The 24627-nt window shown below is 36.8% G+C and overlaps 1 protein-coding gene across 9 annotated transcripts in view; it reads right to left on the reverse strand.

The window, feature by feature from the left end:
* PCNX1 (pecanex 1) overlaps nt 1-24627 on the reverse strand; it is a 92159-nt gene that overhangs the window by 54786 nt on the left and 12746 nt on the right. For 5 of the 9 annotated variants that reach the window (XM_037395982.1, XM_037395981.1, XM_037395979.1 and 2 more), the window contains exons 3-7: nt 23267-23372; nt 20281-20326; nt 19315-19404; nt 15978-17678; nt 4450-4582 (exon numbers count right to left, since the gene is read on the reverse strand). In XM_037395982.1, coding sequence (XP_037251879.1) covers nt 4450-4582; nt 15978-17678; nt 19315-19404; nt 20281-20326; nt 23267-23372 — 2076 coding nt within the window. The remainder of the gene's footprint in view (nt 1-4449; nt 4583-15977; nt 17679-19314; nt 19405-20280; nt 20327-23266; nt 23373-24627) is intronic. The other 4 variants (XM_037395984.1, XM_037395983.1, XM_037395978.1 and 1 more) reach the window with 3 other exon arrangements.

Genomic DNA, 24627 nt, shown 5'->3' on the forward strand with positions numbered 1-24627 from the left:
GTTCTACTTTTTGAAGTAGTATTGCTTTCTAACATCTCCCCAAGTCCCCCTCAGGTAGATCCTTGTAAGTCTTTAATTTGTGGGCGCAAAAGCAAATCACTGGTGATTAGTCTAATTGTAGACCAACTCGAAGTATCACCTACATACAGTACTGACTATTCCAGTCTTCTCATGATAGTTAGGGTCCTTTCTGCTCATTGAGGTATGACTTTATCAACTGTTTAGTTGGCCATTTGGGGTATTAACATCACCTTTCTTGCTATTGATCTGCACTGTAACAAGAACACATCTTTAAGCTTTGTTAATAGCCATACACTACCACAGACCTTGCAGATAATTGTAGTTAAACATTTGGATTCAGATTTTTTTGAACATATTAAGAATGCTTAAAACTTTTCCCAGTTAATAGTTTGTTATAAATCCATTTTAAAGTTATTCTGACAGTAGAGCAAAAACTTTATATTACTCAGTATTACTACTGCGAAGAAGTTCTTCTATACCCAGACACATACTTGCACCAAAAATCAGCTTTGAAAAGTCAACTTAGGCTTTGAAGAAACTTCTAAGTTTACAGTCATATGAGTAGACAATGTTTGAAAACATTCACTCTCCTCTCCACAGCTTTCTCATTGCAAAACTATTTCACGAAGTTTATAAAGTTTATTAAAGTTAAATATTTAATACTTGTTTACTATTAAACTTGGCAAAATGTCAGTATACATGATGTTTACACTTCTATATCACATTCACGTTGCAAGATTAGTGCTTTCATTATCGTTTATTTTGTGCGTTTAAAGAAGTTACATGTCACAGTCATTAGCTGTGGGACATGATGAAATTACAAATTTTTCACACCAGTAAAATAATTTGTATTTTAATGACCATAGAAAATATCTTAAACACTCTTTGAAAAACAATCACCTGTTGCTTTTAACATTTCACTGTTTACAGTGTGATGCTACAGTGGGCAATTGAGGCAACTGAAAAAGCAAGATCTTACTAAGAGTTGAGGGGTTACAGCTGATGTACTTGCTTTTAACAGTATTTTCTAGAACACTTATTTTCAGTTCTTTTGTTAGAGCACCACTGGAAAACAAAATATGGATATAAGAATAGGTGTCAAGAAAAGCTCATGCAAAATAAAGCAGACATGCATACAGCTCATGAGTTTAAAAAATTGCAACTCACAATTTACTGTACTCTTAATACAATCTGAAATGTAAATTTGGTTTTGCTGCTGTATACCAGGCTTTCAGTGAGCTACATGGCAACAAAGGCTCTAAGGAAGCTCACAGATGTGCCAGCCTTCACTGTCTCCCTTAAGTATTATCAGCAACACCAAAACAATGCTAAACAACACTCCTTTCTCCCTTAATTAGTAGCTATGTATCAAGAGACATATATAAAATTGCCCTTTCAGTGGTTACCCAGATCTGTCACAATAAAAAAAACCTCAAGACATTGACATTAACAGATTGCACAGATACGCAAGAGATGCATTTATTCTCTGCCTAATTATAAAAATAAAATTCTGCTTCACACAGCCACTTATGTTCTCATATCAGACACACATGCACACACTACTGACTACATAGGATGTCAACTGATACTTATGCTTTAAAGTGCCCAAAACACTGTTAACATTTGTTAGGGCAAAAGCAAGAGTGGGTGGTTGTTTTATGAGGAGTTTTGGGCTTTGTTTTTCATGTTACCAGGCAAAGTACTCTTGTGTTTAAATTAGCATCAAACCAGCAGCATTTACTAGACCAGGTTTTCTTAAGCATCTACCATTGCCAAACACACACATATACAACACTATTGTCTTTTACTGAACATTCCACAGAGGAAAATTGCAGTAACAGATAGGATATTAAAAAAAATAAATCACATTGAACTCAACAAGTTCTAAAGGGAACATGCCCACAACATCCAATTTTATGCCAGAGTTAGAAGATTAGGAGATTAAAGTTGTGCTGGCAAGAATAAGAAAGAATTAACATCAGGGCAACTAAAGATTAGTAAACCTAACACTGTTAGAAGTTTAAAATCTGAAGTCATATGGATTAGCAGTATCAGGAACTAGACAGGCAGCTCACCACTAGCATAGACAAGTAACACCAGTATGATTGCAGTGGTATTTTGAAGCAATATTGTCAGTAACTGGCTAAAAAAATAAATATATATATATGTATTTCTTCACATTTCTTCCTTACACATGTTGTTTGGGGTTTTTTTATCTTTCTTAAAGGTTTCTTATTCCAGCAGCGCATAGCATTTACACTAAAATTAAGCTACCCCTATAAAGGAAAGTTTTTTCATAATATTAATCTAGACATCAGGACGGTAATAAATACAGTTTTTCACATACATCCCACAGTTGGTAGTTCAAATGGAATGTATGTCAAAACAAATCTGAAAGCACTGTGGTGTTTGGTTGGATGAAGGCAATTAACTACACTCCAAGGGACCGTCACTTAGCATCACAAACAATGCTTTGAGCAAAAGTAACTTCAACAAGTATTTAATTCTAAAGATACGCTCTTCAAAAATACTTTTATTATAATGCATGTAATGTCAGAGAAAGTACAGTTTTGGTTACTTTTTTTTGATTTAGAAAGGCACAAATTTAGATAACCTGAAGATGCACAGCAGAAATAGAAAGCTAGAATATTTGGTCTACTTTTTCATCCTTGAACATCTTGTCTGATTAACAAGTTACTTCCACCAACTTTAGTTTTCTCATGATCTCTCACTGAAGTCCAGCTTAAGCCATGAGAACCTTAATCACTGCAGTAGCATGTGAAAATGAGGCAGATGTCAGACTGTTTAAACAGAGCCCTTTATTTGCCATACTTTCTACCTGTCTTAAGACAAAGAAACCTCTGCTTTTTGACTAATGCCCAGTTAAGGAGCTCTGTTTTGTATAGCCTCTTATGAAATGATACACAAAACTATACTACCTTCCTTTAAAAAAAGCAAAAAAAAGGAGAAGCACAAAAGTATCAGAAGCAAGTGAATGCAATGGAGAATAGAATAGAAACGATTTAAGAAAATGCAAAGTTTTAGCATCCCTCACTAGGAAGTAAGTCACTAAGCTAAAGTTGAACAAGCAACATTTAGGAAGACCAGAAGCTTAACACAAAAAACCCCACACCTATCTGAAATGATGTGATTACTGCTACACACTGCAGCAGCCACTAAAAACTCATCTGGCTAGTTTCAATCTTTGATGCGGCATCAATCCTTCATTTGTTAATTTCAGTTACCATTCTTGCAATCCTCCTGCCTGAGGAGAATGTACAAATTTGGTCCTTGATTATTTCAGTGGTGCCACAAAGATGGCAAGATTCCTCCCGCATCCTCTATTGTTAAGTATTTTTTTTTATTTGCTCAGCTTCTACAGCTTTTTCCAGTTAAAAAAGTTATACGAGTATTCCTGAAACACAAAAGCAGATTGCTCCTATTATTAAAAGATAGCTTAGCATGTGAAGGAAGATCATTAAGAATACACAACATATACAATTATTCCTGCATATTTATAATGTAACTGGAAGAAGAATTACTTCAATATGTATGAGGGAGCATTTCTTCCTCTACAGATAATGTTCTGCTCAACAGATTCTCCAACACCACAGGCAATCACAGGACCGAATATTTAAAAGGCAAGTCTAAAAACTTAATGTGGTTGCTGCTTCTATTGTTCAAGCTGACAGACTAAACAGAGTCGGTGTATGTAATGTAGCATTAGGCTCAGTATTGTTAACAAACAGGACAGTGAAGGTTGGGGACTCCTAGGATACGTGGATATAGTACATTTTAAACACCACCAAGGCATGCAAAGTGCCACGTGATCAGATTTAACACTGAGCAATACTGCGCATTCAAAGGCATCACTATTATTTCATTATTTCTCTTTTGCTGTAAAAGGCTGCAGCGTGTTCATGCCTGTATTTCAGATTTGGAACCCGTGCACGTACAATTTAGCTTTTTATAACATTCTGCTGTTTTGTTGTCATACCTATCTCTCACTATCTAGACCCAAAAAGTGCTTCTTTACTAGTCCCTAATGCTTACTTTCTTGAAGGAAAGAAAACTAAGATAAGGAGTGGTGAATAGTTATTTTCTTGTGTTTCTCTCCTTGCTTGAAAGTGAAAGTTCCTAAAGCTTTTGATAAGAAACACTGACTCTTCTGTTAGCATTAGTTCTTTTTGTTATCGATGTGAAATCAGCTATAACATGTTATAGAGACTGGCTATCCTGATCATTTTGAAAATAGTGCCACATACACATGCACAATTCAACAAGCCCACAGTGACATGCAGTGACAGCTCAAGGAGGTTATGGTGGGGAAGGAAGTAAAAAGTGCTTTTCTGGCAACACTGGTGGGTGTGGGGAAGAAGTGGTCTGCTGCATGCATGCTAAATACGGTGGAACATTTAGATACCCTACCTGAGGGGTGATCCGATGAGCAATGTAGGAGGGGTAGGGTTACTCCCTGCATTGTGCCGGCGTCGTACTGCCTGACGCCTAAATGTGCTGCGTTCACGACGAAATGTGACAGTCTCCTCGCTGGCTTGTGCTGCTGCATCAAGACAGACTTTAGGTCAAAGAAGAACCCATCCTAGTTACGTACAAAGTAACTTAAGACTCCTTTCTTCCCCCTGACCCTCCCCAAGTTAATGAACTTGACTTGCAACAACAACAGCAGCTTATGCACTGACTGTTCAAATAATCTGTCTCAAGACAGGATAGGATCACAACACAATTATTAGTAAAAATTTGGGGGTTTGGGGGCTGGGGTACACGTGTTGTTGAATATACAGGTTTGGGGTTTTTTTACCCCCAGATCCAAATAAACAGGTTGCAAAGAACGTTGGCTATCCCAAATCTCTTCCATTTACATGGGGCAGGAAGAAACAAAACTGATCTCACCCTTTGTCTCATTTAATAGACAATTAAATGAGAAGCCTAAAGGACAACCTAGGAAGGTTGTCTACCACTCCTCACTACAATACTCTCTTCTCAATTTTATAATTTCTGCTGAACGGGTAGGGTTGAGGTTAACACCTCACCTCCTCAAGGGACAAAACTGAGGTGCTTTTCTTCTTCTTCCTCATAAGCACCAAAGCACCAAGGTATACATGTTGCTTGTTTTAGACTATTAACACTATGATTTAGAGAAGCAGGGGGTTGACATTAAATGAGGGAATAACTTCTTTGTAAGGACTGGTGGTTTTGTTATTTCAACTCCCCAAACAAAAAACAAACAACAAAGGTTCAGTCCACTTACAGAGCACAACTGTAAAAAACAGGTTTTATGTACTCAAGGGAGTCTAAGATTTTTTCCACACATTGGCCCCCAGAAGCCACCTGTGCTCCCTAAGCTTCACAGTCTGAACAACTTTGGATTTGGACCGCTTTATAGTGTGTCCACAATCTCAAGAGTCCTCCTCCTGAACCAACGAAGCTAACAGCCAATTTGAACGCAGAACACTAGAGAGCTCAAATGAATGGGTCACTGAGAAAATAGGTTTTGGCAGGCAAGTGAAGGAGAAGGAAGAAAAAAAAAAAAACCCAACAGAACTTGACATTAAGTCAATGCAAGAGGAGAATCACAATCTTGAAGAGAAAAATCACAACTTGGTAGCCAAGAAGCCTGTTACTAGAGTGAGAAAACAAAGGAATGTCAAGCCAAAATAAAATTTAAAAAACCCAAAACACTAAGGGAGCAATGTTTTTTTTTATGCCAGAAAGATCACAGGCAGAGTAATCCATGTTCACTTTAGCACATTTCAAGTTAGAACATTCCTGTCATTAAGCTTTCAAAACTTACCAGCAAAGGCACTAACGCTGGTCTACAGGCAATAGCAACCTACTACTGCTGCTGTGTATTACTGCCAGAGCTCAAGCAATAAAGGCTGCAAGGAACAGGAGACTAATTCCACCCATGAACCACAGGTTATCAAGTGAGTAATGTATGTGAAACTTTAATCTGTAGTTTACTTTAAAAACTAAGAAGCTACAGACCAACACTAAAGTTACAAGCATTTCATTACCAAAATATCAGGAGATCCTTAATTAAGTCCTTTCCTGTATTTTCAGGAAAACTGTGGGATTGCTCACTTTCTCCACACTCCTCCACAACCATTTTTGTTACTGTAAGCATGAATAGATGATACTTCCTTTTCCTTGTATTTCAGCAATAATTCAATACATTTTTCTTGTGGTTTAATAGGCAGTTATGCTTTGTTATAATACACAGCCTAATTTCTTCAAGGATTTATTTATAGCTCTCAATATCTGAATTACTGGGAAAGTGAAACACACTAAACAAGATAGTATGAATCCTGACTTTTTTCTGGTGGATTAAGTTCACATACAAGAGGTCAAAACTGTCCACTTATTTTGGGTGCCAATTTGTAAAACTATTTTTCTAGTGTATACATCAGCATATAAAAACCTCATATTCAATACAGCTTCCAGTAACTTCAGATGCAAAAGCAATTCCATACATTTCTGCTAATCAGGCCATAGTTAAGCACCATGGAAGAAAGAACAGTGACTAGTCTTAGCTGAAATGTAAACATCTTAATTACCATTAAGATGGTAAACATCAGCATTACATCTTAATTACCATTGTAACTACTCAGCAAAAGCAGCATTCAGTACAATTCTTTAAGACAGCACACTTAACACTAACAATATCCATTTTTCTTTTCATAACCTTCAGTCAGTAAACATCACCTTCTGCAATAACTGAAGCCCAAATAATAGAGACACTAGAGGCCCTTCCTACACAGCTTCAGTTTATCACTAAAGCAAGCTTACCTCAATTGCTGACTGAGGCAGCATCCTGTGAAGAAAACTGATATAAATATGTTTGAAGATTAAAAATTTAAAATCAAAACTCATATGTGCTTGGGGATTAAATTCAAAGCTGCACAGGCAAATAGTTCTGCCATTTTCTAACTTTTTATTATTTCACTTAAAGCTTTAAAAATCCAAAGTAGATTTTGGTGTAGCTTTCTACCTAGTCTACAAAGGGATTTTTGATTCATCTTGGAAGTTCTGTTCAGTGCACATCTTCTATATACTTCTATATTCTTCCTGATTGCAGATGGTGACACCAAGGATCACTAAGGAGTTTGTGAGTTCTTTTGAAAAGACTGCAACGCATTTCAGCCCAGCAAGCTCTGAGTCTGCTAATATTATGCAACATCTCAAGAAGCTACATGTTGAAACCATGATTAAGTTAAAAAAACCAAACTAGTTGAGCAGATTATGGTTTGTTTGAAGTATGGGAAGCCATACTGAGCAAAATTTGGTTTTGTCTCTGGTTGGGGTTCTTTATTTAACAAAACCAAGCATGTAGTCATGTTAAAGAGCACAAAGGATTAAAAATATATATATACACACCAGTATGGAAAGCTAGTTACATTAATACATATTACTGTGTTTTTATTATTATAAAGACACTTGTCTTTAATAAGGAGCAGTACAGCCAGCTGCTCCTGAGTTCACCAATGGGATGTAATATAAAGCTCCTAAATTACCCTGTCATGCTCAGAGCGGTTTAATAAGGAGGTAAATGGTTTAAACATAAGTAAGTTTCCCTTAATATTTACAAAGTAACATCATGTTTTGAAGTTTAAAACCAAAACACACACACACAAGTATCCCTGTAGGAAAGTTTTTTTTAAAAAAAAAATAAAAAATTCAGACCATTGCTTGTGCTTCTCCAATACTGCTACTTACAGCCATTTACTCTAGACTCCAGAAAGTTAAGGTCCAACATCTACACTCACACACGAAATCTAGAGCTAACAGGGAGAGATAACATAGGTTAGACTCTGACAGTTTCTGCTTACTTGAAGTAAATCCATAAAGGAACAAGCCTTTCAGTTTACGATGTTTGTTGTTGAAGTCTGTTCTATTTTTGTTTTATTCTAAACTTTAATGAAGTGTATTGTTTCAACATAGATGTCAAGAAATTCAAATATAGATTTCTTCTGCATGTTGTCACATTAATTTGAGCCCCCAACCTTACTGGTTCTCAAAAACTAAAAACCCAACCACATCAGGTCTGAAGTTAAAGGTGCACAAGTTAAAAATACACCTACACCTCAGAAACCAAAAAAAAAAAAAAAAAAAAAAAAAGGTGGAGACCTAATGAAAACTTTGTAGCAATCTTAACCCCCAAACACCTATTCCCAACTATAATACATCTAATTTCAAAGAGAAAATAATTTGGCTTTTGTATTGGTTACTGCAGCTAGTCATAAAAACACATACTTAATTTTTTTCTTTCATTACACTAACTGGAAAAAAAGCCAAATTAGGCCACACTTCAGGTCACAAGGGTATCATTTCATCATTACACATTTGGAGTGACACCTTCCCCAATGTAAGTACTGAAATTTATCGTAGAGAATATTCCTGAGTAACCAATAATTCACAATTTGCCAAACACCTGGGAATATGTGAACATAGCTTGAACTATCCTGCCTGAGGGTTATTCCTTTCCAAAATTTCTTTCTAGAATACACAAGTGTTTTTTGATGTAAACCCCTGTAGTCCTCAAATTTTTAAACAGAACTGAAGACTCACAAGTTTTACACTAAAACTATACAGTAGTTGCAAAATAAAACTAGCTTTACCAAACATAAAATGCAAATATTTTCTTTCTAACAGGAATATTTACACAAACCAGCCAAAACATTTACAACATCACCCTGCACATATGCACCACTGCTTCTAATCCAAACATAGGAGACTGAAACTGAAGAAGCGTAAGATAAAAAAGCAGAATTTCCAAATTTTATTGCATCCAAAAGTCTTATTTTATTTTTGCTAGGCAAAAATGCTAAACACAGTGCCTAATATTCTGAAATATGGGTAAATTCTTCCTGAGTAAGAAGATTCCTGGAAGGGTAAGGTACTGAGGTAATACAGGGTAAACTATCCATGTGAAAAATGAGAGTTCACGGGATAAAAATTGCAAACTTCAGTCTGACGGGAAAAAAAACCAACCAACTCAAAACCACAACACACAGTGTCCCTCACTCTTCTCAGGAAAGAAAACCACATCCACTACCACCCCCAAACAAAAACACCCCTCACCCCAAATGTAATGCAGTTTGTTGAAGTCTAGATGGTTTTGAAAATTACTCAGGTTAAATATGCGCATGGAATCTGAGTGATGCTCGGACATGCAATTTCTCTCCCCATCAAGTGGAAAATTGTGACCTACCTATTTTCAACCACTTGTAATGACTAGCCCCTACAAATTCTCAGCAAGAGCTTAAATAAATAGTTTATGGCTCATGCATTCACGTAAAGCAATGAAATCTAACACTAACAGTACTAATAATAACCAAATAGCTGAAAGTTTGCTCTTCTGTATCAAGCATCTGTATCTCATTTGTGTTCAAAACCCAAGAAAAGCCATACTTCACATGCATTTATGAGTTATCACCACCACTCTCCTCATAGTCAAGGCATTTGTAGTTTGTTCTCATGTGCCCTAACACCATTTTCAAAACCATACTTTTAAGACTCCCAGGTACAAAGGAACACATTCAGTCCACATCTACACTATACAGCTATTAATTACCATGAATTGTGCATTATTGGAAGATCTACAGTGGCAGGCATTTCTTTTTATACTTCTCTGATGAAAAAGCAAAATATTGGCTTATAGAATGTCCACAGTAAGCTATAATACAACTAAAAAAAATCATTAATGCCAATTTTTTAAGAATAGATGTGTGGACAGCAAAGAAGAAAATGAACAGAGGGGCATCTCAAAAATACAAAACTTTTGCTAGAAAATAGGGCAGAAGAAAATGCTACACCACTTCAGAAGGAAAGACAGTCACAAAAGAAAAAAGAGACAATTGAAAGAAAGAAGGGAAGCAAAGCCCAAGGCTTCAGTGTTGTTAGTTGAAGATACAAAAAACGAAGTTTTGAGCTGGTGTCACAGACAAATTTCTGTATTAACACCAAAGATAACACCAAGAGTCTCAGTTATTGTACTTCACTGTACTTCCCACTTGAATTATTCCACTTTTAAAAACATGCAGTGTTACTCACACAGGACTTCTTTATTATAAATGTTGATGGACTTGGGGTCAAAGAGCTACAGCTATGACCTAAAGCTGATCCCCTGCCCAATATAGTCACTATATCCAGGGATTTCTGTATCAATACCCAATAGTATGTTCATGATCTACATTAATCTTCATGAAACTTGATTCTGGTTTTGTATTTGGATTTTTTCACCTTAAGGAAAAGATGCTTTGAATCTTTATAACACACAGCCTTTCCAGCATAAGTGGTATCCTATCTTAGTGTATCATACACAGAAAGCCATGTTTACTTCGATAATTTGGTTTCTGTTAACTAACACCAGATGTTAATTAGTAGCCAACTTTGACATATTGTGGAATTACATCTCATAGCTACATTTGGCAGCCATGGGAACAATTCCATTACAGTTCAGAGAGCTCCCAGAGCTTTCTCAGCTGTATATGTAACAATAAATCCAGGTACAACTACAGAGAAGCATAAAAAGAAAGTGGCTTATAAACTTGTTAGTAGATGCAGCTTCATTTATACTGTGTCAAAAGTTCTTATTCAACTCCTGTTTAAATTAATACTTGGCAAAGTTATGAACATGCTACCTGTCAACAAAAATCAAATGATTCTTTCCAAATCAAGTAAAAATTACTGCAATAAGTAGCTGCAGAAACTACCAAATTAAGACATATAAAGAACTCGCTCCCACAACAATACAATGTTTTAGAAGAACTACTACTTCTAGTTTTGAGAGAATTTAACCAGGGTCGAATTTTATAAGTAATATTCCTAGAGGAAAAAAAAAAAGAAACAAGAAATTGCATGAAGTGTATTTGGCTTTATTTTTAACTTTTGGTATATGCTGTGGCATGCATTTCTCATCAAGTATCCTGAATTTCCCTTATGCAGCTCTGCAGAACTTTTAGGTAGAGTACCTAGTGCTCTGTAGTTGACACACTAAAGGAGCATGTTTCTAGCAAGTGACAGGAACTCCCTTACCAGTAGTACTCAAGGCTTTTACCAAGCAATTACACACATTCCTGGCTCTCAATGGCCACCACTGAGTTGGACAAAACCTGAGATTTTGGTTCTTTGTTCCCCATCACCGCCTTCATAGAACAAATTACGAGGAAGATGATAGTTATTTTGGTCACAAGTCATCTAATAGAAGTCACTGTATTATCCATAAATAGCAGAAAAGGGACAAAACAGGCAGAACGGAGTCTCCACACAACATACTAAAACTGCATTTTGCTTTAGTAGGTAGTGATTAACAATAAGTAGATGCAAGATTCATTCCAAGTGTCATTTTGTAGTTAAATTCCACAACTGCAGAGTTCCATTTCAGTCTTACATATCACTCCTAATGCTGTTTACATCTTTAATGACTGAACAGCAACATCTCACACCTCTACTGAGATGACAACGTATCCAAAAACAGAGATAATTCTGTAAAACTCAACCTTTACACACAAGAGATTAGAACAGCATTATGCTATTCTACCACAAGTCAGACATTGGGAAGGGCTAACATGAAAATTTCTATGTCATGCTTGAACCAAACACTGCATACATTATGGCACTACTAGCTGTCATCTAAAAATCAAGTAATGGAATACAGCCTTCTCGTTCCAACGAAGAACCTCATATGGAAGAGAGCCCTTTCTACTGGCTAATCTACTTAATCTGACCCAGTTACAGGAGGGGTCCTGCTGAGCACGTGACTAGAGACAGCTAATATACAAACAACCAGATTACAGCAACTTTACACATTTTTCATTTTCTAATATTTCTAAACTCTGATTCAGAGTTTGATTTCTCATGCAAAACTGTCTGGTTTAGCAGTTTCAGTGTGAACTGACAGACTCCCAGGAAGGAGGCCTCATCTTCTGTAACTGTAGTAATTTTACCTGCAGAAAACAAAACTTTTAGCCATTAGAAGCATGGAACAGCTCTACAACACAAGCAAAAAAAAAAAGTAATTACTGTAGACCATATGCAACATAAGCATAGTAGGAGAATAGTGATATACGTAATAGCTGACATGATCATTGGTTGCACAGCAGAGAACTGAATTGTACCTTTAACTTTGGAAAAGATACTGTCTAATGACTACAGGCAGATACACTAAGCATATACATATATACACACAAATACATGCTGACTGTAAAGATTAACAGGTTTCCATATGCCACATGGAACTCAAGATTCTAATCCAAGCTCAAAGTCCTACTTTGCCTGCTTGTAGACATGTACTTGTAGACCACAAAAACCAGAAGAACAGCATGAGCTGTTACTTCAGTACCGCTATGCAATGCACGGAAGGAAAAATGCATTACATTACATGTAGTTTTATTTAGAGAAGGGTATGTAACTGAAGAACTTTAAATAGATCAACCAACCTTAAATTATAGCAAGCTGTAGAAGAAAATAGCAACTTAAAGAGTCCATCTTTGACAGTTAATATAGAATTGGGGGAGAAGACTTGACTTCTCAGGTCAGCTCAGCTCAAGTTTTAGAAAACATCACTGGCATATACGGCATTATGTTGGTTCTTTAATATGAACAGCAATCCAGAAATAGCACACATCTAACAAACCAGGCACAGGAGAATATTATCAAGTGGTATTTCCAAAATATTACTAAACATCTAGGGAAACTTTTAGACATCTAAAGAACTTCATCTAACCCATAATCCATCAGTTTCACTAGCTACTTTAGAAGCTGAGTAGTTAAACATGGAAAACAACTGTTCTAAGACATCTTCCACATTTTCTTTTAATACATCTACCATAGGTATTTAATTAAAGAATTTTCAATTGCTTTTTGTCTGCATTTTAATGAACTGCAATTTCTATTCAAATGCACAGAAGTTATAAAGTGAGTCATTCACCACTTCCTGGCGTAAGACAGAAATGAAACCAAGTTATTTCTGCTGAAGTATAATATGTACAAGTTTGTATAGCACCCTGCTTAGTAAAATACGAAGCCATATCCATTGCAAAATACATTTTAGCAGTTAACACAAGTAAGAATGTACTGTTTAGTTTATTCCCAAAAGACTTAAAGTGAAATTCTAATTACTGATTTAAGTCATATTTGAAAAATAGAAACTGAAAGCTTCACTCAAAAGGAGGATGTGGTATTAAGATCAGTATTTTGGTTATCCAGCATGCATCTTAATTATTTGTTTCAGAAATTTATCACAAGCAATCACAGAAATTAAAAAATATTTATATAAAGCTATAAAATAAACCTTTCAGCAGGAAGTTGGACCAGACAATTTCTGAAAGTCACATCCAACCAATATCCTCTGATCTTATGAAAATCTGAACCAGATTTATTCTGTAATTCATCTGCTACATGTAAATAAAATAACTTCTTTATTGTCTCAATTTCTACACACGATGTGTATTTATATTACACATGTATGCCTTTACAAACACTCCCAAAAAGTAAGGACAACTCAATATTGGGAAATACTGAATATACCGCAACTCTGATTCTAAAAAGTTAAAACATTTTCTCTAATTACTATTAGTCACAGGTAAGCCCAAAGAAAAAAGCCACAATTAAAGATACAGCTGTTGCAAAGCTTGTAATATAATTTGCAAACCAAAAAAAACCCCACCAGACACACAAAAGAAAGAACAGTATAAACTTACGATAACATGAAAGAATTATTCAGATTGATCAAACAGATCAAATCAAACCAATTACTAGTTTCATCCTAGGCATGACTGCATAAATATTTCAGTAATGCTAAGAAAAATAAATATTTTTGTTCTACATTCAAAAAAAAGCAATATGACATTCTTTACTTACAATCAAAGGAAATAATTCCTATTCTATGGGTAGTAAGAAACATGAGATACAGCAAATGTTATTTGATGTCACCAAATCTGGGGAACCTGAATCCAGTTTGCTTTTTAAAGTCAGCCTGAAACCCACAGGGCAAGTAATACTTGGGTGCCTGCCACTTATTAAAAATACTAACAACTTCAAAATGACCATTATGTAAACAAAGTGTAAAGGGGAAACTGAATAGTCTGACAAGAATGACATCAAACTTTCCCTGCTTAAGCTGCTACAGATTTCTGTCTAAGACTGCTTTTAAATGCGTTAGGGTTGGTCTTCCCCACCATTTCACTCTTTAAAAGAGCAGTCAAAATACTTGGCAACAGCATCAGTCATGCACTGATTCTTTCAGACTACTGATGACTGGTGAGCACATATGAAGTTTGTTCTTTAAGGTAGGGTATATTAATCCTCCTTTGCATACAAAGAGAGAACCGTAAGTTTTAAGCTGTAATAATAAAAACCAAAATGAAATGAAATCTTGTGCTAAGGAGAACATAGGATCAAAACAGTAAATACGTAAAGGAAACCTTTTATTAGTCAAATTATTCTCAGTAGAACAAAGAGCTGCTGTTACTTTAATAAGGCATAGTAAGAATGTGTGTTAAGTGTTTAACTTGCAGCTTGTACTAAAAGAGCAACCTGGGCCCTTTCATTAACACTACTGCACAAGTCTTACCAGGAGTAACAAAGAAAGTACCAATATACACAGAGTTCTATTTAAGTGAAGGGATCTATATAGGTCTGAATTAATTGTAAACTAGACTTAATTAGACTAAAAAGTCAAACCAATAATCAATACACAACTGAACTTCAGTGTAGCACACCTTTTCACCACATCGCACCCCCAGAAATTAACTGTACTCATTTTTAGAATTTGTCCTTATGTCAGGGCAGGGACACATACGAGTCACTATACTTTGCTTAGACAGTCTAAACAACAAGGCCAGTAAACTTGCTACAATTTCTTGAAAATATCTATGTTGGTATTAAAAACATTTTATGAAGCATTTGTGTGCTTAGCTAACAAGATCCAGATTATTTGGTAGGTACTCCCCTCAAGCAATCCGAAAAGTCAAACTGAGGTAATTAGCAATTCCATACTGCTCTGAAAATGTACTTTAAACCCACTTATCTTCCATGACACAGAAAGCCTTTCTGTTAAGCCAGTCAATATGGCTAACTAAGAAAAGAGACTGAAACGTCACAAGTTATAAACTAAAAAATATTAAGGGCTCCAAAAATATTTTAGAAATGCTCCTATTAATCTGCACTAATAGCTACAACACGTAACCTTAGCATTCACATTGCACCAAGCAAAGCAGTAGTTACAGCAAGTAAGAGGAAACTACATTAGTCTCCAGCACAGGAAGGTTATTGTGTTCTCTTAATAGCAAGAAAAAAAAAAACCTGAAATACACACAAAGACAATCCACAACCCCAAAGTAAACAACACTGTCTAGCCAACAATGGCAAGGCTAAGCAAAATCAAATCCCTAGAATTCCACTCTAGTAACTAGACCATCATAAGAATGCACAATTCAAGGCAGCATGGAAAGGTTTTGGGTTTGTTGGTTGTTTTTTTGGATGCCACCTCAACCCATACCAGAGAGTTCATCTAAGAGTCACCAGCAACTCATCACTTCCATGATCCCATTTGTCTAAACTGCAGAGTCTTTCAAACAACAAGAGTCTCTTGTTTTATTGTTAACTTCTGAAACAGTACACATGATTTGAAGTTGGGGTAATACAATGAAGCAGGTCTGATTTTATCACAAATAATTTTGAGACACAGCTCTGGTTAACAAAGACTGCCAGTTATAAATCCATAACACCTCTACCTATAGGTTTCATACATTTGTTTGAATCCAACTCCCGCTTCTGTAGATCTTCCAAGATATTATAAAGGAAATGCTCTGTCAGTTCTACTAGGCAAGAATGAAGAAACAGGAAGACACTTAAGTATAGTAGCAACTTAAGTCATAGATACCAGACTCATTAACAAAATAGGGCAAGGTACTTCTGGTAGGTCATTGACTTACCTCCACTTGCTGATTCTTGCTCTTCCCCTTCAGGAAACGTAGCCTGGCTCGGTAAGCTATTCCTAGAACGAGTGACTGACTCTAAGTGTGAAGCCCTTCCCAACAGAGATAGCTCATCTAGCACCTCTCCTTCTTTGGCTTCCAAATCGGATTTTGAAGTGGTTAACTGTTTTATGTTACCTGGTGCCATTAAACTATTTGGGTCATTTAAACAAGCTACAGTACCACTGTCCAGGCTTAATACTCTGGCACGATTCTTGGCACTGTTTGTGCTAGAAGTCCGACGTGTAGATCGTTTTTTGCTAATTCCTTCAGAGCTTACATGGGTTTTGTGAGCATTTTCAGGGTCTGTGCCCCCACGTTCTTTAGAAACATATTTGGTCTTTATAGCACTGTACTTTCCCTCAGGAGACTGGCATGAATGGGAGGTGGTGCTGGAAGAGCTATCACTGCTGAACTGGTGAGCTGACTGCATACTTGATGTCCTGCTCAAGTCACTTTGATCACTAGAGTCCTCATCGTGACAAAACACAGCACTATGAGGTTTAGTACCAGATACACCTCTGAAGGAAACATATTCCCTGTGCCGACTTGAGTCAAAACTACTAGCCCGCTTTTTTCCTGTCCTTCTCCGGCTGGACTTGTGGGTAGAGGCTGTTCGATGTATTAGACTGGAAGATTTTGGTCGAACATCTCCTTCTTTTTGTTTTCCACTTGTTTCTTTAGAAGCTCTTGAATCTATTAACACAGCTACTTTCTCACTCTGCTCATCTCTTTGTTCAGCAGCCTTCCCAGGTGGCCTGTCAGCTTGTGTAGTCAATTCATTGGCATGTGGGTTCTTATTGGCCTCCTCCGAAGCAGAAGCACCAAGACCTTTCTGACTGTGCATCTCATCAGGTGCATTAGAACCCTTTACCTCTTGAACACCACTATTAGTGCTCACTTCCACAGCAGTCCTTTCGCTACTAGTCCTTTTGTCAGTAGTAGAACTACTGTCATCCTCTGAGTCAACACCACAGTCCTTTTCCTTACCATCCTTTTTCTCTTCTCTAGGAGACTCCTCCTCATGCTCCGACAACACACTTTCTATATGTGTTGAGCTAGTATGTTCACTTTTATAGCTACTAATGGTACTGTTAGTGTCACGATCAGTCCCACTGCAGTAGCTTTCCGTTGAACCACTGCTTCTAGTACTCAGGCTTCTCAGACTGTCCACGCTTTTGTCTGCTTTCAAGGATTTGCTCCTCCCACTCTTCACCAATGGTTGAGGGCTGCTACTTTTCAGAATGTCATCTAATTGAAAGACTCCTGAAATGCAAGAGTTCTCAGCCAAGGACTCTCTGGATCCAGAAGGAGGCTTTGAAGCTTCTAACTCACTTACGGGATCTAGTCCTCGTTTTTGCTGATAGAGAGGGAAGTCATTTAGTGCAGCATCTGGAAAAGCAACAGCAGAGCTAGAAGTCCTTGGTACACCTCGTGGTCTATGATCCTTCCTATAGGAGTGAGAATGTAGAGTTACAAGCGAAGCTACTTCTGTGTCACATGCACTGGTTTTAGACTGGTCCACAAGCTGGTTGTTCGAGAGGCACACTTTGTCACTGTTGTCTCTTGGCAAATCCTGTCCAGAGGATAACGAAGGTTGGATGGAGACAAACGAGTCATTGGACACCAGACGAAAAAGCTTCCGATCAGTTGCCAAATCTGTTTAAGTACATATTTAAAAATATTCATGTAGAACATTCATGAAAGTTATATACAATCTGCTTTACAATTGCTTGTTTATATCAAATAAGTAAACTGACAAATCCATTTGCAAGTACTATGCATCACATTACCATTTAAAATATTTCCTAGCATCTGGGCAAATGTGACAGAGCCTTGTTTTTTAATATAAAAAAAGAAACCATCAACACCAGCTTGATCTAAGCACCTAATAAGACAACACAATTCTGACAAGTCCCCAGCCTCCTCTACTGCTTGTGTGTCTCAGACAATATTTTGATATATGCCAAAGCTTCTTAACTTTGAAAGGGTACCCTGCCTCTTATTTCCTACAAGCAGTAAACTGTATCACAGTTTAAAATTATCAAAGAAAACTGAGTAAAACCTATTAGTTTGAAGGCACAAAAAAACCCAACAAAAATCACCTTTCCTACTAGATACCAGGTAAGTTCACAGCTGGCAAGGACGCAGGCACTGGCACAGCTCTGTTGATACTATAATGAAACTCCCTACAATGTTACTGAGTTTTACTACCTCTAACACTGGTGCTGTTAAAGCAAGTCATGAACATTTGCTGTTAGCTTTCAGTCAGAACAATTATTTGTTATCCATTACAGGCAGTCTCCCATAAAAGCGTCCACCTGCAGGCAGCATTGAAAGGCTACTTTCCCTTTTTGTACTGTCATTAAAAATACAAGATCTGGAGGCCAAGTTAAATTACTACAACTGCTAAATTTTTGTACAATGTATTTCCACATGTGTGATTTAAGAAGCTTCACAAACAGTTCCATTACTCAGCTGAAAACAGTAGAACCCTGCTGCCTATTACAACAGCACAGTCACCTGTAATCCTCTATGTTAAACACACTTTCTGCACTGAATCACATGGTAACAACTGAAAGAAACCCATCAGTCCCATTAGGTTGGCCAAAATGAACTATAGTATTGGCAGAGTTAACTTCCCGCTAACCACCAGGTACTTTAAAATTAGCAAACAAAAGGTTTACAGTTTTATGCTCTGTTTCAGTCTCAGACTTCTTCCTCGCAATGAAGCTAAACAAAAAGTGAGATCTGAAACAAGATTGGACAACTGAAGAATACAAGCTAGCAATTTCCTTACTAGGAAAGAAACAATTACAGGACCCTGATTGCTTCCAATATGCAAGCTGTCTATAGCTCCAGAAACACAGAACTCTGTGCAGGATTATTTACTTTACAGAAAGACATGCCTGATTTAAAAAAAAAAAAAATCATTTGTACTGTAAAGTGAAGCAAAGCAAATTAGTCTACAATGAAGTCCACAAATCCCAGGCCAACTTCAGTATGAAACAGATCCTCTAGAGACATGTAAGCTAGCTATCTTTCAGCAGTAAGGAGAGAGAAAATATTTACTGCCTGCTAGAATATGCCAGAACAAGAAACATGCAGTCAAAGAATAAAGTTAAAAGTATTCAAGCTACACACCTGAGGAACTAAGAGTAATTGAGAAATGAAACAGAGCTCCAAGATACCCTTTCTTTGAGTTTATCAACAAACTGCATAAATTTATTTAGCATGTTAAGCAAACTGTCTTTGGTAACAAAATACCATGTTTAATATGCAGAAGAAATTTTACCTTGTTCTTCACTCCCTTCTTTACATAGGCTAGAACTCTGGCCAAGACTTAAACTGATATCATCAGAGGTTTTGGCAGTGTCAGTATCTCCTGTGAATTTTAAGAAAGAAGAGTAGTAGTGCTCAAAGTATTAGCACATACAACTATACACACTGCAGATTTCTCACCTGTCATGAAAGACCATTGTTTTTGTTTCTTAATTTGGAGGTTAATAACAATTATTACAAGTAACACAAGATTTCTTTTATGTTTTAGTAGTATTGCCTATCCTATTTCTTTTATGTTTTATATAAGATAGTTTTCATTCCACTACAGAGATCTTCTATGAAGTGCTGGAAAAGTATCTTACACAATGCAATGGAAAGTAACTTTTTTTTAAACGATGTATCTGTTTGATAATTCCTTTTTGCATGGTTGCCAATAAAAGAGGGGTAAGATTATAACAAAATACTTGTAAACATAAAGGTAAGGAAAAAATCAGGAAGGTAACAAAAACTTGTATCTCATTTTCTTTTGTCTTATTATTGGCTTAAATTACAAGATAGCCACTTTGCATATTACAAATAATTTATCTTTTCATCTCAGAGGAGTTGACAAGGGCTGTCCTGGACAATACTTTTGCTAGATGCCAAACAACTAGAAATAATAAAGTCATTGAAATACAAAATTCTGGTTGCTCAGAATTCAAAATAGTAAGCAGAAGTCCACTAAAACCAACCCCTTGGCTTTGTATTGACAAGCAAAAGTAAAACCTGTTATTACATTGAAAACAAGAGCATGGATTCAAGGTTATTATCTCCTAGCGTTTTAGACACATAACTTGCAACTCCAAGAAAGATTTTTTCTGTTTAGTAAACTTTGTACTTCACATTAACAAGGTAGACCATATTTGGAAAAAACATAGTAAGCAATAGTGATTTGAAGTGCTACTGCAAGGTAATTTTAAGTAGCAGCCAAAAATCTCACCTTTGATGGTTGCTGCTGTTCCTAGACGAGATAACCCAGATCCAACCTAGAAACAGGGAATTACGTAAAAAGCTGTAAACTTTCAGGAATTACCCAACTACTGTTTCCTATAACTGCAATACATGCATTTGCCTATACACTTAGGAGAGATTTTCCAAGGCACAAAAGCATCCAAAAGCACAATGCTGTAAAAACCTTTCTGACTCTGAATGTTTCCACTGCAAACAAAGATGACAAGGAATCTAATTATGCATCCAACTATATCACCACATTATTCTGTTTTATAGGAAGTGTACTTGGGAGATTTTGCTGTGCTGATTTTAAAAGCAGTTTCAAGAAAAAGTCCTAGATTAGAAAGTATTTCATGTGGTAACAAAATGGTATACTAATAACTGCTGTTGTAAAACTGCATGTTTAATGCAGTGATCACAGTTGCCTAAAATGCTTAAGGAAAACACCACATTAATATAAAACTTACCTGTTAAACATAGTAAACATCAAGCTAAACTCAGAAACTGCTCCCATTGGAAAAGATACATATTTTTACCAGGGTGAATTTTCAGGTTTCTCAAGAATTGGTCCAATGACCAGGTAACCACAAGAACCTAAGTGTTGGTACGTGGAAAGCAACAGCAAGCAGCATAAGCAGGATATATGACAGGATGATCCCTACTGGCAGCTGAACACACTTAAATCAATTGAACCTAAATATTTTACTGTATTTTATTCCTCCCTCTCATTCCTGCAAACGCAGTTTTTCTTTTGAAGACAGCTTCCAAGTACACAGATTACAGTTACCTCAAAGCAAGTAAACTGGTTAGTGGAAGACTGCAGTATTCCTTATCTATTCTTGGATATCAGTTACAATCGCATTTCAAATTTATGGTGTCTGCTTTACAGCCGTGTTCTATGGCCAACCAGCAGGTACGTACCCCCTCATATGAAAACTAGCTAGCTGTTTAGGTTTTCAGTCTGCCTCTCTACCTATGTCCTGTAATCTGTAGCACATTATTCTGCAGAGGTGCTAAACAGAATTTAGTCTTTCCTTCAATAATATTTCCAATACCATCTCTCTCAAAGAACTCTGAAGAGCACACAAAAGTGTGCCTGTCAAATAATTAAACTACTCTGAAATAAGATAGAAGAACGCTTAAAAGCAAAATCTGAACCCAAGATACAGTAAAATATTGGCAATTTGACTTTACACTTTTGGGGATGATTTTTTTTCAAAACATCTCTAGTTCAAATGATTCTGGGGAAGAGAGCGTAGTTCTACTAACTCTTCTCTGTAAACACAGCAAATTTATGGTAATCTGAAGATGTATGCAGATTTTGTTCAGCCATACTAACAACAGCTTTACTACATGTAATGCAAAAACACAGTCAAGAGTTTAATGCATTTTCTTTACTACACTGTCACACACACTTTTAGCCATTTTGCCACATCTCAACTTTTCTTCCTTCAGGAACACACCTTGCTGAATGCAAGTGTATCAGCATGGGAAAACTATTTTGCACAAAAAACCAAACAAAACTCAGATGCTTACTGTTCACATACCCTTTTGATGCTGTGAATTCAATCACACAGGGGAGTAGTGAACACTAGTTTTATCAGCATAAACACATTTTAAACACTGTACTTCCTTTCACATTAGCTTTAACTGTGTTGTAGTGTCAGCATTAAAGCACACAGGAAAGAACACAACTTCTTCACATGCTTTAACATTAGAACTGTTTGAGTATGTTTGGAAATTTTTTTCTAAAGACCAGTGAAAGAAACATGACCCCTAGCATAGTTCTGTCTTCCTACATGGACCATCACTTCCTATTCCTTTGAATACTACCACATATCTGCTCTCTTCAAAGGACAAAATCTCCTAGAGTATCTATGCTGCATAACAGATAAAACGCCAACATTAGCATAACACTGCACTATATTATATACTGCTTGCTCAGAGAGCTAATTAGGGCTTAACACTGTAATACCACACCAAGGATTTCCACATCATTCAAAAATAGCTTCTGTATTTTTAACATGGCACTGCATTGCTCATTGTCAATGTAACCATACAGTCTGGCCAGTCAATCTACTTGTCCTCATGAAGAGTGGTAAAAGAAAGATGCCACAACTGGCTAAACGTCACAAGTCAAACAGAAGCACATGCAGTGCTATAGAAGTTGAATACATAAATCTAGCACACATAAGGGAACAGAACAACTTCCCAAGTGCAATTACAAGGCAACTAGAGCATAATGAAGCTGCATTAAAATCTAATAAAGCCAAGTTCTTCAGCACTTTCATCTGGTGCACAGCAGCACCTATTTATTGCTTTCCTCCCAACCCTGTTAAGTATCAAAATACTTAACTTTCACAGAGGTCATCCAAAAATAGTTTTAGTTTTTCCATTTCTACCAGTTTATCTTGCTTTGTACTTCAACATACTAACATTTTTGACTGCAGAGTCTGACCTGTCAGCAGTAACAACTTTCAGAAAGCCACTTGGCATTGCAAGAGATAAGCATCTAAATGATAGATCAAACAAACATAAGGGAGGAAAACAAAGTTAGAACATACGGATGAAGTTACAGCTTGAGCTATCTAACAGCTCACTGACACGAAAAGAAAGAAGGAAGCCGTACACAGTGGGTCTCAGTACTCATCTGACCACACTCTGAGCCAGTTTTTGTTTACTAAATCAGAAGAAAGCTAACTGAGCTTAAGTGGATACTTTCTGATGGGACAGTAGGTTGCCATATAAAAATCCAGATATTCCTAAAATGAACCCAAGACGGGATGAGTAAGAGCTATGCAGCTGGAAGAGTGCAATGCCACCCTAATGAGCAGTTAAGAAATACAGAAAGGCAAGTTGTTTATCCTAATAAAAAAAATTAAGTAAAATAATAGGAAAAAAATCAGCAAAGATTACTCTACAGATTGCAAAGCCAGTGGTACTAAAGCAACAACTGCAGCGGCTTTAATTCTTACCTGGTTGTTTGGATCTACCCCAGCGTAAGAATTGCGTGAACTACAGCCAACAGGGGGAGTTGCTTCTCGTATGAACTCTGACATCTCTATCCCTCCACCGGGGTCACTGAGGGAGACATAAGAGAAAGAAAAATGAAAACAAAACAGAACAAAAACCCACAAATATTAACCTAGCAGTTAAACAGAAGTTTGTCTGTCTATGCTATGTGTATGTTCAAAACAATTTTTCCTTTTTCAAATCAGGGGGTCAAATACATCCCAGTATTTCAGAGGAATACTGCCGATTTGACACAGGAAGCTCAGTCAGAGCTGGAGCACCCTATATATACATATACTGTCACAGAAGGTGCTGCCTGTCACCAGCCAACACAAACTGTAGAAGACTTAAGAACTACAAGGCATTCTGAAATGCCAACACACAAACTTTCAGACCACCTGTTCAACTATAATACCAAGAAAAAAATCAATAGAAAAAGTACTAAAAAACTCTTTCAAAGAGCAGGGAAAGCACTCCAGATCTTTTCCTTATACTGATCTATGAACAAAGGGACAGGTTAACCAAGAAAGCCACACACCGTTTGTTGTAAAAGTTATCAGAAAGGCAGAGACATACAGGGCCATGGCATCTCTCCAACTGATGCAAACCACTTTCTACCAGAAAATAACTTCCCTTCCTCTAATTTACAGGCCCTACCAATAAATATTTTGAGGTACTATATACTTTTTTATTATGTCCTAGTGACTTCACCCTTTCAGGATTAGTAAGTATTGATTTCAAAGTATTTTCTAGATCAACATCACCAAACTGTAATTCAGCATGTCAAAGGCTTTAATTATAAAACAAAAGCAAGTTGGACCCGTCCATTAGTACAACAGGGTGGGAAACGAGTTGGGGACCACAGTTCAGGGATCCAACCTAACATTGTTTATTAACTGCAAAGAGGGAGAACCTCAGGCATCCTTTTTCTTCTCCCAGTACAGTTTTCTTCAGCCATCTTGATCCAGGAGACTTCAGAACAGAAGTAACTGCAGTGTCATTTGACACAGACCCTCTCTGCTCCTTCCCAAAGATAAACTGCCTTACAACACTCAATGCTTCAGAGCTGTGGCAAGCTCACTCCAACATTCTACTGGAGAAAACATATGCACAACCTTTCTCTATCTGGACTGAAGAAACTGAAGATGAAGCTCCTCTAGAGAAGGGGACAGAAGTGAACAGAAACACTGCAGGACTTACTTTAATTGACAACTAGCCTCACAGAAATATCTCATGCAGTAAGACCAACATCTAACAATTTCCATAATGTATGGAAATCAATCTAAGATGTTATAAACAAACTGTCTGTAGACTAAAGGACCTG

This window comes from Falco rusticolus, chromosome 7 (genome assembly GCF_015220075.1).
Source record: "Falco rusticolus isolate bFalRus1 chromosome 7, bFalRus1.pri, whole genome shotgun sequence".
Taxonomy (NCBI): Eukaryota; Metazoa; Chordata; class Aves; order Falconiformes; family Falconidae; genus Falco; species Falco rusticolus.